At 60.9% G+C, this 15,496-nt stretch overlaps 2 protein-coding genes and 1 long non-coding RNA gene across 4 annotated transcripts in view; 2 read left to right on the top strand and 1 right to left on the bottom strand.

Annotated features, from left to right (window-relative positions):
- Positions 1–2,347: 2,347 nt before the first annotated feature.
- On the top strand, positions 2,348–13,609 carry PYGM (glycogen phosphorylase, muscle associated). The gene is made up of 20 exons (XM_040639310.1): positions 2,348–2,655; positions 3,657–3,758; positions 3,851–3,929; positions 4,016–4,119; positions 4,510–4,641; positions 5,922–6,033; positions 6,122–6,204; positions 6,749–6,892; positions 7,195–7,287; positions 7,533–7,679; positions 7,827–7,990; positions 8,327–8,441; positions 8,990–9,091; positions 9,454–9,601; positions 9,883–9,941; positions 10,070–10,211; positions 10,618–10,825; positions 12,662–12,796; positions 13,009–13,075; positions 13,189–13,609. The coding sequence occupies exons 1-20, from the start codon at positions 2,413–2,415 to the stop codon at positions 13,336–13,338; spliced, it is 2,529 nt and encodes an 842-aa protein (XP_040495244.1). The 5' UTR covers positions 2,348–2,412; the 3' UTR covers positions 13,339–13,609.
- LOC121104789 lies at positions 2,673–9,135 on the bottom strand. Its single transcript, XR_005837156.1, has 3 exons — positions 9,017–9,135; positions 8,612–8,711; positions 2,673–3,523 (listed from the first exon to the last, which is right to left on the bottom strand). It is a non-coding gene; the product is annotated as an uncharacterized LOC121104789 (long non-coding RNA).
- An 806-nt stretch (positions 13,610–14,415) lies between the features above and the next one.
- The window catches only part of RASGRP2 (RAS guanyl releasing protein 2), a 14,934-nt gene continuing 13,853 nt past the window's right edge, over positions 14,416–15,496 (top strand). The window contains exon 1 of one of the 2 annotated variants that reach the window (XM_040639318.1): positions 14,416–14,539. The gene's annotated coding sequence lies outside the window, so the exon portion shown is untranslated. Of the gene's footprint in view, positions 14,540–15,129; positions 15,255–15,496 lie in introns of those variants that run through there. The other variant, XM_040639315.1, reaches the window with a different exon arrangement.

The following is a 15,496-nucleotide window of genomic DNA, read 5'->3' as shown; positions in this document are numbered from 1 at the left end:
TCACTCAAAAGTAACTTCTGGGTGCCTGGCTGGCTCGGTCCGTAGAGTGTGAGACTCTTGATCTTAGGGTCGTGAGTTCAAGCCCCACATTGGGCATGGAGCGTACTCTAAAAAGGAGTTTCTGTTTCCTAGTTGAGCAAGTGCCTTGAGCCCCGAAGAAGGGTGAGCACAGTGCTGATGCGTAGGAAGAGGGGCATCAGAGCCCCACGACCGGAAGAGGATTGGGTTCATTCGGGAATGGTTTGGGAGCAGGGGCAATTAGGGGTCAGTGCAGAGCAGGTCTGCGTGGCCAGGGTGTTGCCACAACTGGGATGTGAGGTGACAGCACAGATGACGTGTCGCTGTCTCCAGGGAGCTCTGTGCACCAAGGAGCCTTCTGAGCTCCACTCGGAAGCGTCGTGAGAGCAAGTCCAGGCCTAGCAGCCCCAGAAGCTAGCCAAGCCCGGAGACCAGGTCTTGGAGGCTGGGCGGGAGCTCTGACGAGACCGGGGAGCCACCAAGCACTCCATTGAAATAGAGTGTACAAAAGACCAAAAGGAGAAACTGGGGAATACCGAGAAATTTAAGATAGTTTCCTGTATTCCCACTAATTCTGTGTAGGCACATTTGGGTGTTTTCTTGATCTTTTTTTCTCACTTTGAAGCATGGCAGCTATGGGAGATCAACACCGGAATGCTGTTCGGGGACAGGGGAGAGCAGCGCTCGGAACTGAAGACTCCGAGTTTAGACCCTGCACTCCCAGCCTGGGTCTGCTGTGGCTCAGAATGTCCTCGAAGACAGCTCAGCCTTCCCCCAAACCAGGCTCTCTCAGGAGCACCCTGCAGCTGTCCGGGCCTCTGACCTGCTTCCTTAGCCCAGAGACCAGAACTCCCAGTCCCTCCCCACCAGTCCACTGCCCTGGGAGGCCCAGGCATCCTCTGAAATAGCACCAAGCCCTGGGCTCCTTTTGCTCCAAGAACAAAGCAGGATCCAGTGTCGCCTCCACAGGAGTAGGAGGCAGCAGCTGGAGGAGGCAGGAATTTATATTCTCATTTGAGAGTGTAAATTGGATGAAGGCTTCACGGCTCAGAAAAGTAAAGCAACCAGCTAAAGGTCACACAGCAAATCAGGGATGGGGCCAGGGCATGAGCAGCGGACTGGGGACAGCCCCCTAGCTGCCCGGCCGTGAAGACAAGTGAGTGGTGTCGCGTTCCGGGTGCAGAGGCTCCCGTTGTACAGGTGAGGTCACAGCTGTGAACGCTGGCCCACTGAATTCCTGTTCCGTCTGTGGCCCCACGTGGGAGGAGCGAGCGGGAGGAGGTCTCCGGTCACCGGGCAGCTGCGTCACAGGGAGACCTGATACCAGGGCCAGGATTATGAGTCGGTGGGGGACGCTTGTTTATTCTGCCGTTGTGGGCCCAGGACTACAGTTCCCAGAGGCCCCTGCTCTAGGCGGGCAGCCCCTGGCCAAAGCTGGCCTGTAATCTGACTACCATCCCCCTCGAAAGGTCACTACAGAGCTCCTTGAAGGACAGCAACAGGGGGAACTCAGGGTGGCTCAGCTTTGGTGGGGGTGGCGTGGGGGCAGTAGCCCTGCCTCAGGCGACCTCCTCCATGCCACCTCCTGGAACCCAGAGTCCTGGTCCCCATTCTCTCAGGCACCCAGTGTCCTTTGCTGGCTACCCCTCTTCTGTTCAGCTGACCCTCCGCTCCTGGCCCTTAAGCGTGCATGGGGGTGTCCTGCCCCTGTTGCCACAGCATATGACCTCCCCCCACTTGACCTCTCCCCACCTCCCCAGGCCTCCCCCCACCCACCCCGCCCCTGGTAGGGCCACCATGGAAGCTTGACCAGAGGTCTTCCAGCTTGTGGTTGGAGGTCTTTGGGCAAATGTCTAAACCAGAAGCTGGTCCGCTCTGATGAAGGCTGAGCCTCTTGACACCTGTCCCCCTGACAGCCCTCCTCGGCTTCTCCAGGAGCGCTGCTCCAGGCCAAACTCTGGCCCCACCGTTCATGCACAACCCAGGGAAAGGGCCCGGATCAGGGCAACCGCTTAGCCGAAGGCCCAGCCCCTGAGCCCCGGGGAAGCCTCAGGCCTGTCAGGCGGAGCGGCATTTTGTGTCCCCGACTGCAAAAGGCAGAGCCAGGCGCAGAAGCCCCCAGTGTGCAAGGCCTGGAGGAAGTGGGTCAGCACAGGGCTGTGAATGAGCCAGGCTGGGCCTGCTCTCCCTGCCCCTCTCCCCTCTCCTCCCCTTGCCCCCAAAATAGCTCCCTGAGCTGCCAGGCCAAGACCCTCCCATTGCAGGGGGAGGCGGGGCGAGCCGTCCAGAGCCAGGCTTTAAAACCCCAGGCGGCCAGGGATCTCCACTCCCTGGCTGGAGGCACTGCTGAGGCCGCCCCGTCCACCCATCCGTCCGGCCCGCCCTCCCGCAGCCATGTCCCGGCCCCTGTCAGACCAGGAGAAGAGAAAGCAGATCAGCGTGCGCGGCCTGGCCGGCGTGGAGAACGTGACCGAGCTCAAGAAGAGCTTCAACCGGCACCTCCACTTCACGCTCGTGAAGGACCGCAATGTGGCCACGCCGAGAGACTACTACTTCGCGCTGGCCCACACCGTGCGCGACCACCTCGTGGGTCGCTGGATCCGCACGCAGCAGCACTACTACGAGAAGGACCCCAAGGTGCTGCTTGGGGCGTCCTGGGTGGGAAATGGGCTGGGGGCCCCACCCGGGGGCTGGGAGATCCCGAGCAAGTGGCAGCCCTTTGTGGGCTCAGGGGTTTCTGCGGCAAAAGAAAGGGTCCTTCCAGGTTACTGAGGTTGGAGGGGCAGCAGTGCCGAGTGCAGCTGGGGCTGGGACAACCCCGGGGCAGAGAAACCTGGGGGGGGGCTCAGATCAGGCATCCTGGTTGCAAAGGCAAGTGGCCATTCAGAGAGTGGAGGGGCTTCTGGTGGTCGGGAAGACCCCTGAGGCCTGGGTTGGACCTGAAGGGGAAGGACGGGTCATTAAATACGAGTGTGGTGTCCCTGTGCCGCCAGGACAGCTGGGGAAGTGGGATCAAGTGTCTACCGGGGTCATGGTAAATGTCAGCAACCCGACACTCCTGGGCAGGGGAGGGGGAGGGGCGGGCGAGTGGGCCGGGGAGGGGACCTAGGAAACTGGGAGCCCAGGTACCGGCAGCATCCCCTGTCCTCTTCTTGGGGCTGAGGCTTGAGGACCAAGGGGAACTGGGCACCTCAAGGACAGGAGGTGGCCAGCTCTGGCTGTGGGTCACGGTGACCTTGAGCAAATGACTGGTTTCTCTGCACCTTGGCCTTTCCCTCTGGAGGAGGACTTGGAGGGGCTTCTCTGCATCCTGACTCCCCGGTGGGCCATCCGGAGGCTTGTGTGCGATGGCAGGGGTTTTCACCGCTCCTAAGCACCTCAATTCCCGAGGTGGTTAGGGCAGCCCCATTTTCCAGATGAGGAGACTGAGGCTCAGAGAAGAAAAGCGATGTGTCCAAAGTCAGAGGAAATGCTGGACGGGAAGCTTCCCGATGGGTCCGGAAGCCTGTGATGGGGAGAAAATAAATGGAGACAGGGCTGGCACGTGCTGGGCCTGAGGAGTGGGGCAGGAGGTGTGAGAGGCCTGGCTGGGGGCCGCTGGGCAGCCCTGACCCCCCTGCACCTGTCTCCCCCGGCAGAGGGTCTACTACTTGTCTCTGGAGTTCTACATGGGACGGACCCTACAAAACACCATGGTGAACCTGGCCTTGGAGAATGCCTGCGATGAGGCCACCTACCAGGTTTGGAGGGGGCCAGGAGTGGGGCCAGCTGAGGTATTGGGGAATTCGCCTGCTGGCCCTTGGCCTTGACCACTGCCCCACCTCCCCTCCAGCTGGGCCTGGACATGGAGGAGCTGGAGGAGATCGAGGAGGACGCGGGGCTGGGCAACGGGGGCCTGGGTCGGCTGGCCGGTAAGTGGGCAGGGGGCAAGGGTGGGGTGGGCAGAGGGGCTCTGTTCTGCTGGGTCCCTGACACCCACCTCCCTGCAAACCCGTAGCCTGCTTTCTGGACTCCATGGCAACACTGGGCCTTGCTGCCTATGGCTACGGGATCCGGTACGAGTTTGGGATTTTTAACCAGAAGATCTGCGGGGGCTGGCAGGTGAGTGGCCTTGGGCCCTGGCCTTGTGGGGACCCAGGCATGATGGAGGGGACCCCCACTGGGTCATCCGTCTCCGGAAAGATCTAGAAACAGGCTCAGCTTTGACAAAAAGCATCCTTGTCCCTTCTCCCCCGGCCCCAAAACCTGTTGGTTACTCTTGGAACGGGTGGTCCATGCCTGTGGAACCTCTCAGACTCCCATACACATACCGTGTCCCATTGGATACCCCACCAGACCAGGGACCCACCCCAGGGCCCTTCATTTACACTCTAGAGAGGGCACACTGGGGCTATGGCTCCTGCCCTACCCACTGCCCCCTGTGGTGTGAGTCTGGGTCTGGGCCTGAGTCTGACTCTGCCTTCCTTTCTCTGCGACCTGCCTTGGGCTCAGATGGAAGAGGCTGATGACTGGCTTCGCTATGGAAACCCCTGGGAGAAGGCCCGACCTGAGTTCACGCTGCCCGTGCACTTCTATGGCCGAGTGGAGCACACCAGCCAGGGAGCCAAGTGGGTGGACACACAGGTGAAGGAGTGGGGGGAGCTCCCAGTGAGAGGAAAGCGGGGAGGAGGATGTGGGAGAAACCAAGGAGATACAGGGCAAGAGCCCGGAGGCTGCTGGACCCAGTGCTATTTATAATGGAGGACACTGAGGCTCAGAGAGGTTAAGTGACTTACTTGAGGTCACACAGCTGGAGCCAGGAGAGGCTGTAGACAGGATCACAGAGGAGCCAGGCCAAGTACAGAGCCCAGGAGGAGGAGAGAGGCCACCCTGGCCCACCAGGCCCTTCCCTGACCTGGCTCCTCTCCACCCCACAAAACTCATCCAGGAATAACCACGGTGACTTGACTCCCCAGCACATCAAAACTGGCAGCTTGTTGGGAAGCAAAGCAATAGCCCAGAAAGGGGGACAGGGAGAAAATGAAAACCTCGAGAGAGGAACCGACTTGTTCAAGGTCACACAAGTTAGAGGGAACCGACAGCCAAAGCAGGTGTCTGGATCCCAGCCTGTCAGTTCTCTTGCTGTGGCTGCAGACTGTGGGCCTCCAGATGGCTGCGCAGAAACCCCTTGGCTTCCAGACTCGGGCATTGGTTCCACTGTCATCCGTGATACGATCCAGCAGGGGCTCTGGCTGCCTACCTCGCTCTGTGCTCTTGGGCCAGTCCCTTCCCTCTCTGAGCTGCAGCTTCCATTCTGTTCTGATCAGGGGCCCAGTGACTGAGTGTTGGGGAGAAAGGGTGCTGCTGGGGGGGGACGTGGATGTGCCCTCAGCCCTGTGGTGGCAGGAGTCATTGGCAGCAATTGACCTTTGCTCATTGCGGGAGGAGGGGCCTGCATTAGTCACTGCTGCTTAGCCCTGTGGTCAACCAGGCATAAGCCTTGGGATGTACTTGACATCTGTGTCCCCTGCAGCCAGGACCCAGGCTCCCCCAACCCTCTCATGAGCCCAGAGAATCCTCTAGGTTGTGCTCACGCCGGGGGTTAGCTCATCCCCATCACTGCAGAGTGGCCACCAACAGAGCCCCCCTCTGGGCTCCAGGCTCATCACTGCCCTCTGTCATCCTCACAAGCAGCCAGGCAAGGCAGGGGGGAGTGTGGGGAGATCCCTTAAAGGGGTCCTCTCTTTATGGACGAGGTCCAGGGAGGTTGAGAGATTTGCTCATGGTCACCCAGAGTTGGCACGAGAACCCAGGGCTGGAAATTGGCAGAGCACGGGGACAGAGGCTGAAACTGCAGCTCTCAGGGCCCCACGAGTCATGTGGCAGATACCCAGCTCCTAACGCCAAGCCCGATGCCCCTGCAGGTGGTGCTGGCCATGCCCTACGACACTCCGGTGCCTGGCTATCGCAACAACATTGTCAACACCATGCGCCTGTGGTCGGCCAAGGCCCCCAATGACTTCAACCTCAAGGACTGTGAGTCCAGTGCTGGCCACCAGCAGCCCCGCCTACCCCGGCCCACGCTCAGCCCCAGCCTGACGCTGTCCCCACTTTCATCCCTCAGTCAACGTCGGTGGCTACATCCAAGCTGTGCTCGACCGAAACCTCGCTGAGAACATCTCGCGTGTGCTGTACCCCAATGACAACGTATGTCACCTCCTGGGCTGGGGACAGGAAGCCTGAGGGCCTGGGAGAGGGCAAAGACCGGGAGGGACAGTCCCTGGGTGCCCTAGTCACACCCAGGACATAGTTTTTATTTTTTACGTTTGTTTATTGCTTGGTAATCTCTACACCCAATGTGGGGCTTAAACTCACGACTCCGAGATTAAGAGTCAGGAGCTTTTCCGACTGAGCCAGCCATGTGCCCTGTACCCAGGACATATTGTTGGCTCCTGTGTGTCCTGTTCCCCGCCCCCACCGTGAGTTCTGTAAGTTCTTTAAGAGGACACCTAAGTCCTGGGGACAGCAAGTTAGGGCCGGGCTCTTTGGAGGGGCTGTTGTTTCCTGGCGATGCTGACGACAGTCCTGGTCCTGGTGTGCCCCCGCCACTAATCCTTGGTGGCGAAAGACCCCTGGGCCCTGGGGTGGGGGTTGCTCAGGCCTCAAGGGTCTCGGCGCGGGCAGGAAGTCTCCTGGCCACCCCCGCCCCCACCCCCACAACTTGCTCAGGCCTGCCTTGCACCGTTCCCAGTTCTTTGAGGGCAAGGAGCTGCGTCTGAAGCAGGAGTACTTCGTAGTGGCCGCCACCCTCCAGGACATCATCCGCCGCTTCAAGTCCTCCAAGTTCGGCTGCCGCGACCCCGTGCGCACAAGCTTCGATGCCTTTCCCGATAAGGTACCAGGGCCCCGGGACCTCCCATGATGCGCGTGTGGCTGCCTCCCCCCCAGCCTCAGCCTGCCCCCACTCATCTTCTAGACAAGGAAGGAGAGGCTCAGGGTGACCTGCTCGGGCTCCTCGGTCACCGGCACATAACCTGGGAACTGCCCCCTCCTCCCGCCCCCAGCTGCCCCTCCAGGGGCTCCTGCCCCCAGCTCTGCCCTGGAACTACGTGGGACCTTGGAGGCGGCGCTGAAGGGGCAAAGTGATCACAGCGGCGGTGTGGACCCCGGACTGACCCCCAGCCCCCCTCTCCACAGGTGGCCATCCAGCTGAACGACACCCACCCCTCCTTGGCCATCCCTGAGCTGATGAGGATCCTGGTGGACCTGGAGCGGCTGGACTGGGACAAGGTGGGCTTCAGGACCCCTCCACCCCCCGCCAGACCCTCTCTCTGTCTCAGGGTTCCCTTCCCGGTCTGGGAAGCGGAGAGATGCGAGTGCAGCCCCCATGGAGCAGACGGAGCAGTGTGACGCCCGGAGGGCGAGTGTCCCGGAACCCGCTCCTCCACGGCAGGGCCCAGGCTCCTGGCTGCAGACTGCGTGGAGAGCCGTGGCGGTGAGGCCCCAGGGTTCCTGACTCCCCATCTGCCCACCAGGCGTGGGACGTGACGGTCAGGACCTGCGCCTACACAAACCACACCGTGCTGCCCGAGGCCCTGGAGCGCTGGCCCGTGCACCTGATTGAGACACTCCTGCCCCGACACCTGCAGATCATCTACGAGATCAACCAGCGCTTCCTGAACGTGAGCGGAGGAGGCCTGGGCTGGGGGCGTTGCTGCGCAAGGCTGCTGCCCCAGGCGTCCCGACACCGGCGGGAGGGCTGCGGGCGGAGCCCCGGGGGTGCGGGGCTGGGGACCCGGGCTCCTGAGCTCTGGGCTCTCCCCGCACAGCGCGTGGCAGCGGCGTTCCCAGGGGATGTAGACCGGCTGCGGCGCATGTCGCTGGTGGAGGAGGGCGCGGTGAAGCGCATCAACATGGCCCACCTGTGCATCGCGGGTTCGCACGCCGTCAACGGCGTGGCCCGCATCCACTCCGAGATCCTCAAGAAGACCATGTGAGACACCGCTTCCTCCCGCTGGCCCCGCCCCTGTCGGCCCCGCCCCCTGTCGGCCCCGCCCCGCCCGCTGGCCCCGCCCCCGCCCCACCTCCTTCACTTACAGGCCGGGCCCCCTCGCTACCTGACCCCAGCGGGCCATTTCCGCAGGTAGCCCGGCTTTGAGAAGCGTCACGGCCCTGATGTCCGGGACAGCTCTGTCCCCAGATGACCCCCTCTCACATACAGCAATCCCCTCGCCTCCAAGCCCCTGTCTGCGAGAAACCGGGGTGGGGCCTCAGGGAGGAGCCTTGGTCCCCCAGGAACGAGTCGTGACCCTCCAACCCCATCCTGCAGCTTCAAGGAGTTCTACGAGCTGGAGCCTCATAAGTTCCAGAATAAGACCAACGGCATCACCCCTCGTCGCTGGCTAGTTCTGTGTAACCCTGGCCTGGCAGAGGTCATTGCTGAGGTGAGAGGTCACTGTATGGCCTAGGGGTCAACACGGTCACTATAGGGATCAGCTGTGTATGGATGTGTAGGTGGGTCACTGATGGGGGCCCCCGGGGAGGGCTGAAATCCATCCTGCACTGCGTTCCCCGAGCCTTGCGGGCGCCTGGAGGAGGGGGACCACTTTCTCACCTGCATGAGGGTGCTCTGTGCTACTGGAGGCCCGGCTGTGAGTCAGGTCAACCAGGTGGGGGTTCACAGTCTAATGGAGAGCGTCATCAGCAGGTCACATCTGAAGTGAGACCGGCAGGGGGCAGAGGTTGTGAGCAGGGCCTGGAGGTCATTGCCTGTCTGAGGAAAAGGCCAGGAGGAAGGCCTCCTGGGGTCAGGTGCGGTCAGCCATCAGAGCTCAAGGTCGAGGGAAGATGGCTGTGCACACACCATGCCCCTGCTTGGGGGCTGGAGAAGGAGCGGCTGTGTGCAGGGGACAGGCCTTGGCTGACCTGGAAAGGGAGCCCTCTGTGAGGGAGGATGGAGGAGGGATGGAGGCCTGACTTCCTTCTCCCGCAGCGCATTGGGGAGGACTACATCTCGGACCTGGACCAGCTGCGCAAACTGCTCTCCTTCGTGGATGACGAAGCCTTTATCCGGGATGTGGCCAAAGTGAAGCAGGTGGGCAGTGTGACAACCTGGGACGCTCATGCCAGGGTGGGAGCGAGTGGGCCGCAGGTGCCGGCTGCCCGGGTCCGGGAATGGCCAGTGGAGCCCGTCTCTCCTGCCACCTCAGGCCCCTGGTACCCTGCAGAAGTTGCCTGGAGTTCACGGGGAGAAGGCATCATGTGACGCCCCCCGCCCCCGCACCACGCCCCCGCCCAAAGAGCGCTGACCTTGATTAGCAATGTCTGCTCTGGGGCAGGCGTGGAGGGGGCGGCCAGCGAGCCTCCGATCCTCCACCTTCCTGGGAAAGAAATGACACTGTAGGAATTCCTGAGGCTGAGGCCTGCCGGTGAGCTCTTCCCTCTCCCTACCTTCAGGAAAACAAGTTGAAGTTCGCTGCCTACCTAGAGAGGGAATACAAAGTCCACATCAACCCCAACTCGCTCTTCGACATCCAGGTGAAGCGGATTCATGAATACAAACGCCAACTGCTCAACTGCCTCCACGTCATCACCCTGTACAACCGTGAGTGGGGGTTTTGCTCTGTCCCTTGGGGCTCCCCTCTGCACACCATACTTCCTGATCAATGTCTCGCCTTCGGCCTTGGGACAACTCTTGGGACATGGGATTGTCCCCATTTCATAGAGGGGCAAACTGAGGCTCTGAGAGGGGAAAGTGGCAGATCGGAGGTCACATAGCAAGCGGTTGCCCAAGTCAGGTCTACTGTCTCGTAGCCAGGGCCCTGGCTGGATGGGTGCTGTCAGGAGGTGGGAAAACCCGGCCTGCTGATCTCTGTTTCTCCACAGGCATCAAGCAGGAACCCAACAGGTTTTTTGTGCCCCGAACTGTGATGATTGGAGGGAAGGTGAGAAGCCAGGACACAGACTGTGGCTCTGGTCCTTTGACACCCAGGTGGAGGTCAGCCTGGCTGGGTGGCAGGATAGGGGCTGGGGGGCCGGGCTGTGGAGCTGACCCCAGACTGCGCCCCCACAGGCTGCCCCTGGATACCACATGGCCAAGATGATCATCAGACTCATCACGGCCATTGGGGATGTGGTTAACCACGATCCGGTGGTAGGGGACCGCCTCCGCGTGATCTTCCTGGAGAACTACCGCGTCTCGCTGGCAGAGAAAGGTGGGATGCCACCAGAGGGAGGGTCTGATGAATACGGTGCCACGAAGAGATAGTGGTCACCCGTTCCTAGTGTACTGGCACTTGGAAGAAGAATCTGGAGACGACAGTGCTCAAATCACGAGGCTGTCCCCCTCTCATGGTGGAATTTCAGGCAGAAATGATAGGGAAGAGTGGCCCTTCAAATCACACACACAGTGGGGCAGGGCTGGGGAGAGAGTCCGGGTTAGATCTCAGATGTTCAAGGATCACCAAGCAGTGGCGGGGGGCCGGTGGTGGGAGGGAGACTCAGTTGGTGACTTCTAGGGGGTTGGGGTGGAGGGGGCTCTGAAGCTGGCTAACGCCACAGTCCCTGGCTGGGGTGGGACTACTTCTGGAGTTGAGCTTGTCCCCTGCTGCTGTCCCACAGTGATCCCAGCCGCTGACCTCTCGGAGCAGATCTCCACAGCAGGCACTGAAGCCTCGGGCACGGGCAACATGAAGTTCATGCTCAATGGGGCTCTGACCATCGGCACCATGGACGGGGCCAATGTGGAGATGGCGGAAGAGGCCGGAGAAGAGAACTTCTTCATCTTCGGCATGCGGGTGGAGGACGTGGAAAAGCTTGACCAGAGAGGGTATGGGGGGACAGGGGCTCCAAAGTTCACGGTCTGTGGGCTGGAGGCACCGAGGTGTGGCTACTGGAGGGTAGGACTTGGGGGCCAGAGGGCATGCCTGGAAAGGCTGGTCCAGGCTGCGCAAGGTCTTAGTTTTGGCCCTCAGGATTCCGGACAACTTTTGAGGTAACTTATAACACATGAGGTTAATGGCATAGGAAAAGAAAGAAGTCACACAGAACTGAAGGCAAAGGGAAAGGAAATGATATTAGTCCTAGGACATGATATTATTTCTGGAATTTCTGGAAGTAAAATTAAATTCTGAGCTCCCTGGCGGCTGTGGCAAAAAGGGAAATATGAATAGAGTCAGTACAGCTGTGCTTGTGGTCGGAAGTGCAATTCTTCAAAGTAGATATTTTCCTGGCTTCGCATTTCTTGAAATTTATTTTAAAATACATTTTTTCCTTATCATAAAAAAGTACATGCTCCTGAGTTGCCAAAAAATACAAAACCACAAGGAGTAAAGTAACTGTCATTCATAATCTCATCACCCATTTTTAAAGCCACAGCTCTTTTTCTACGTATTTACGTGTGCGTGTGTATCTGTAAAGGTTGGGACTAACGCCTGTACAATTTTGATGTCTTCACACAATTTTGACTCCTGATGTCATTAAACAGTCTTTAAAATATTTTAAATATCTGCATGGGGTTCCAACGTAACGGACGTGCCATAACTTACTGAACTAATTCCATAGTGTTGGACATTGAGGTTGATTTCCGCTGCTCGTCAGTGTAAATATCACTGCGATGCTCACGTTTCTACGCCCATGTGCACATCTTTATCTCCTTGATTATTAGAGGACATATTTCTGAGTCAAAAAAAAGTACGAGTTCTTTTTTATTATTATTATTTTTTAAAGTATGAGTTCTTAAGGCTCCTGAAGCATGTTGCCAAATGGCTTTCCAAAAAGTTGGTACCAGTTTACACTCCCACCCACGGCTTCTGAGAGCTGGTGTTACATAGTGAAAGGAAATTCCCCCGTCGGGCTTGACTAGGAAGTTCGGACTCCGTCCTTTGGACAGAAGGGAGACAGGACATGTTTTGAGCGAGATCCAACATGCTCAGAAGCAGGCTCCAGAAGGACAGTTTTGGCTGCGAGGTGGACACTGGACTGCAGCGGGGCGCCCTGTGGGGGGGCTGAGACCGGAAGGCGAGGAGAGGGGCCTGCAGTGTCAGTGCTGGGGATGGGGGGTTAGGGAGGTCCTCTGGCTCCCTGCCCCCTCGTATTTACGGATTCTGACCAATGTACCCGCTCCTCGGCCTGGGTGGCTGGATGGACGTGGGGAGGGAAGGAAAGAGATGAGACTGGCCTTGGGGAGGGTTTTGAGCCCAGGTGGCTGAGGGAAGCGGCCCACAGGAGTCAAGCTGGCGCCGGGCCAGCGATGAGCTCCGTTGGACGGTGAGTTTAAGGAGGCTCCTGAGGACATGCCTGTTGGTTCCTCCTGGGGCCTGAGGGCGGATGGACTTGGGAGAGGGAGGGAGACAAGCCATTCAGGAAGGAAACACACTGGGTTAGGAGAGGTACTGGTGTGTGGGAGGAAGAGCGCTTGGTTTGGGGCCTTGGCTCTGCTGCTTACCTTTCTCCCTCTCCAGGCCTCAAGCACAGGAGGGGGATGAAAAGCTGAGCAGAGAAGCGAGGGGGCCTCCGGGGAAGGGCCACTCCAGGGAGGGCAGCAGCAGGCTGGCCCTGGGTTTTGGCCCTGGGTTTTGACCCTGGGGCGCAGGACTTCTTGGATTTTCTCAGGAGGAGGAGCCAGGAACTCCTTTCCGTGGTGCTGACCCCTCTACACACACAGGTACAACGCCCAGGAGTACTACGACCGAATTCCGGAGCTTCGGCAGGTCATCGAGCAGCTGAGCAGCGGCTTCTTCTCCCCCAAACAGCCAGACCTGTTCAAGGACATTGTCAACATGCTCATGCACCATGACCGGTGAGCTGACTGGCCGGGGAGCCATGCAGGTGGGGCTGCTGGGCTGAACTGGGCCCAGGGGCTGTGTGGGCAGGCTGGGCAGGGGTCCTGGGCAGTTGGGGCCAGGCTCCTTTGGAAGCAGCTTCACTCTCCTGGTCCCCGGAAGACCACCAGGACAGGATGGGCTTGGCCCTTGACCTCGTGGAACTTCCTGCCTCTCTATTCCTTTCCAGGTTTAAAGTCTTTGCAGATTATGAAGACTACATTAAATGCCAGGAGAAAGTCAGTGCCTTGTACAAGGTGAGGCGTCCTGGGCCAGGGGTTGGCAAGGTTTTGGTGGCCCTGGCTGCGCTGTGGTGGCAGATGGGGATCCCACCGGCAGAATGAACCCAGAGCTCTCTTTTGGCCTGTAGAACCCCAGAGAGTGGACGCGGATGGTGATCCGGAACATAGCCACATCAGGCAAGTTCTCCAGCGACAGAACCATTGCCCAGTACGCCCGGGAGATCTGGGGCATAGAGCCTTCACGAAAGCGCCTGCCAGCCCCTGACGAGAACATTTGAGCCCCCAGACCAGACCTCAAGCTGGACCCTGAGTTTGTTTGCAATCCCTTGGCGCAACCCCAGCTCTTCATCCAGAGGGGTGTGCTGGAGTTAGATCTCTCAGCCTCTTCCTAGAACCCCCCATTACCCCCCGGCCTCAAGATCCTAGTGTCCAGCGTGACTAAGGACACTGCTTCCGTCCCGTCCTCCGGCTCCCTGCCCCCTCCTATTTATGGGTCTGACCAACTGCACCCACTCCCCAATAAATTGATTCTCCTTGGGAGCCTCCTTATTCTGTCTGTTGGGAAATATTTTTAGCTCTGGGCAGGCCTAACAGCAGCTGCGCAGTCACCGTGCCTTACCCACCCCTCCACCCGCAGGTGCATCCCCGGAGAAGGAGGGGGCAGCTCACGGGGGCGGGGCCCGAGACTCCCCAGCCTTCTCTCAGGCGGCACCTTCCACGCCTCTCTTCCCAGAGCCGTGTCCATACTAGGTCAGCGGCCTGCCAGGCTGGCCGAGGGCGGGGCGTCTCCTGGGTGGGGCCCACCGGGGCCGGGATCGGGACTTGGGCCTCCCGGACTACCGAGGATCCACGCTATCCAGGGCAGGACTTGGGAGGGGGAGGAGCCTGTGGGTGGTTGGCGCCCTCTTGACTCCGCCCTTAGCCCCGCCCCACTGCGGCGTTTAAGGGTCTCTAAGCAGGTGGCTACGCTTGGTCTAAAGTCGGGAGAGTTAGGGCGGGGTACACTCACAGACCGACTAGGCTAGGCCAGTGTTGGCTCCACCCCCACTTTGGGGAAACTGAGGACCAGAAAGGGCCTCTTTCTGTGGGCCTCATATTACGAAGATTGAGGTGTGGGGGAGGTCCTGCCTCCGTAGCCCTGAGGCAGGAAGGGGCAAGCCTCGAAAGTCAGGTTTGGGGCCCGTGGTTTCACAGTGAGTGTGTTTGAACCCAAACGGCCGGAAATGGTTACCGGCTCCCCTAGGCCTGGCTTGTGGGGACCCCAACTGCCTGTAGCTGCCCCTCCCAAGCTCCTCCCTGCCGGGGGTGGGGGGACCCGCACGTAGGTCTCCAGTCTTCAAGCTGCGCTGAACCCACCCGCGGCTTGCAGCTGCCCCTTCCCATCTGGCCCCGTGGGGAGCCAGGCTTCCGAGGCCCGTCCCCCCTGTGTGAACTGGAGCCCCCCGCCCCCATCCCCAGACATCGAGGCCACGTTTTCAGGTAGCCACGTTTTCATTCCTCCCTCCCACAGGCCCCTGTCCCCAAAATGTTCCTAGCCCCTCCTCCAGGCTATCACAAGAACCCGCTGTCCCCACACCCCCGATCTCTACCAGGTCTGTGCCCCACCTCTGCCCGCAGGAAGACGCCCGGCCCCGGGTCCGGTTAGCCCCGTGGGAACGGTTTGTCTCGAAAACAGGAACCCGGGCCGGGGGCTGGGCGGGGCGCCCCTTCCCCACCGCAGTCCGCTTCCTGCCCCTCCCGGCTTCCTCCGCCCAACACCAGGCAGGGCGGGGGGCATAGGGGCGTCTGGGTCGGGGGAGAGGGCCCTCGGTTTAGTTGCCCCCTCCACGTCCCGCGAGGCCTGACCTCCGCTCGCCCACCCTCGGCGCGGCGGGTGGCGCAGCCCCAGCCCGCGGCCCTGGCCTCCCAGGCGGCGCGGCAGGGGAGGGGTTAAGCTGCCGCAGGGACCGCCGCGTGCGGGGCGAGAGGGAGCCCCCGGTGGGGGAGGCGCAGCCGGCGGTGCGGAGCCCCGCGCAGGGGAGGGAGGGGAGGGGAGGGGAGGGGGCGGCCGCGGCGCGGGGGCGGGGCGGCGGGAAGCGGGGCCGCGGCGCGGAGAGCAGGCGGGAGCCGCAGCCGCAGCGAGGCCGGCGGGCGGGAGCGCACGGAGGTGGCGCCGGCCCGGCCGGGTGCGGGCTCCGTGCCACGGGTCCCAAGAGTGAGTGAGCGAGAGCGGGCGGGGCGCTGGGCAGAAGAGGGCCCGGCCCCTAGCCACCCCCCCACCCCCCCGCGACGCAGGCGGGCTGGGGGCAGCGGGTGGATTGGTGGGTGCGGAGTCTGAGGCCGGGTCCGGGGTGGGAGAGAGAGAGCCTGGATAACCCGCGGGAGGGGGCGGCATCTGCGGCGCACCCGGCTCTTCCCAGTCACGTCTTAGCGGGACCTTCTCCCGCGGACCCCCCC

This window comes from Ursus maritimus, unplaced genomic scaffold, assembly GCF_017311325.1.
Source record: "Ursus maritimus isolate PB19 unplaced genomic scaffold, ASM1731132v1 scaffold_23, whole genome shotgun sequence".
In the NCBI taxonomy this organism is placed as follows: domain Eukaryota; kingdom Metazoa; phylum Chordata; class Mammalia; order Carnivora; family Ursidae; genus Ursus; species Ursus maritimus.
This window is presented reverse-complemented; position numbering and strand designations above follow the sequence as displayed.

What these genes read in the sequence shown, in the direction of transcription:
- PYGM (XM_040639310.1), top strand. Translation starts at nt 2,413, where the DNA reads ATGTCCCGGCCCCTGTCAGACCAGGAGAAGAGAAAGCAGATCAGCGTG. An exon ending in AGATCTGCGGGGGCTGGCAG is followed by an intron (nt 4,120 to 4,509) that starts GTGAGTGGCCTT and finishes CCTTGGGCTCAG; the next exon opens with ATGGAAGAGGCTGATGACTG. An exon ending in GAAAAGCTTGACCAGAGAGG is followed by an intron (nt 10,826 to 12,661) that starts GTATGGGGGGAC and finishes CTACACACACAG; the next exon opens with GTACAACGCCCAGGAGTACT.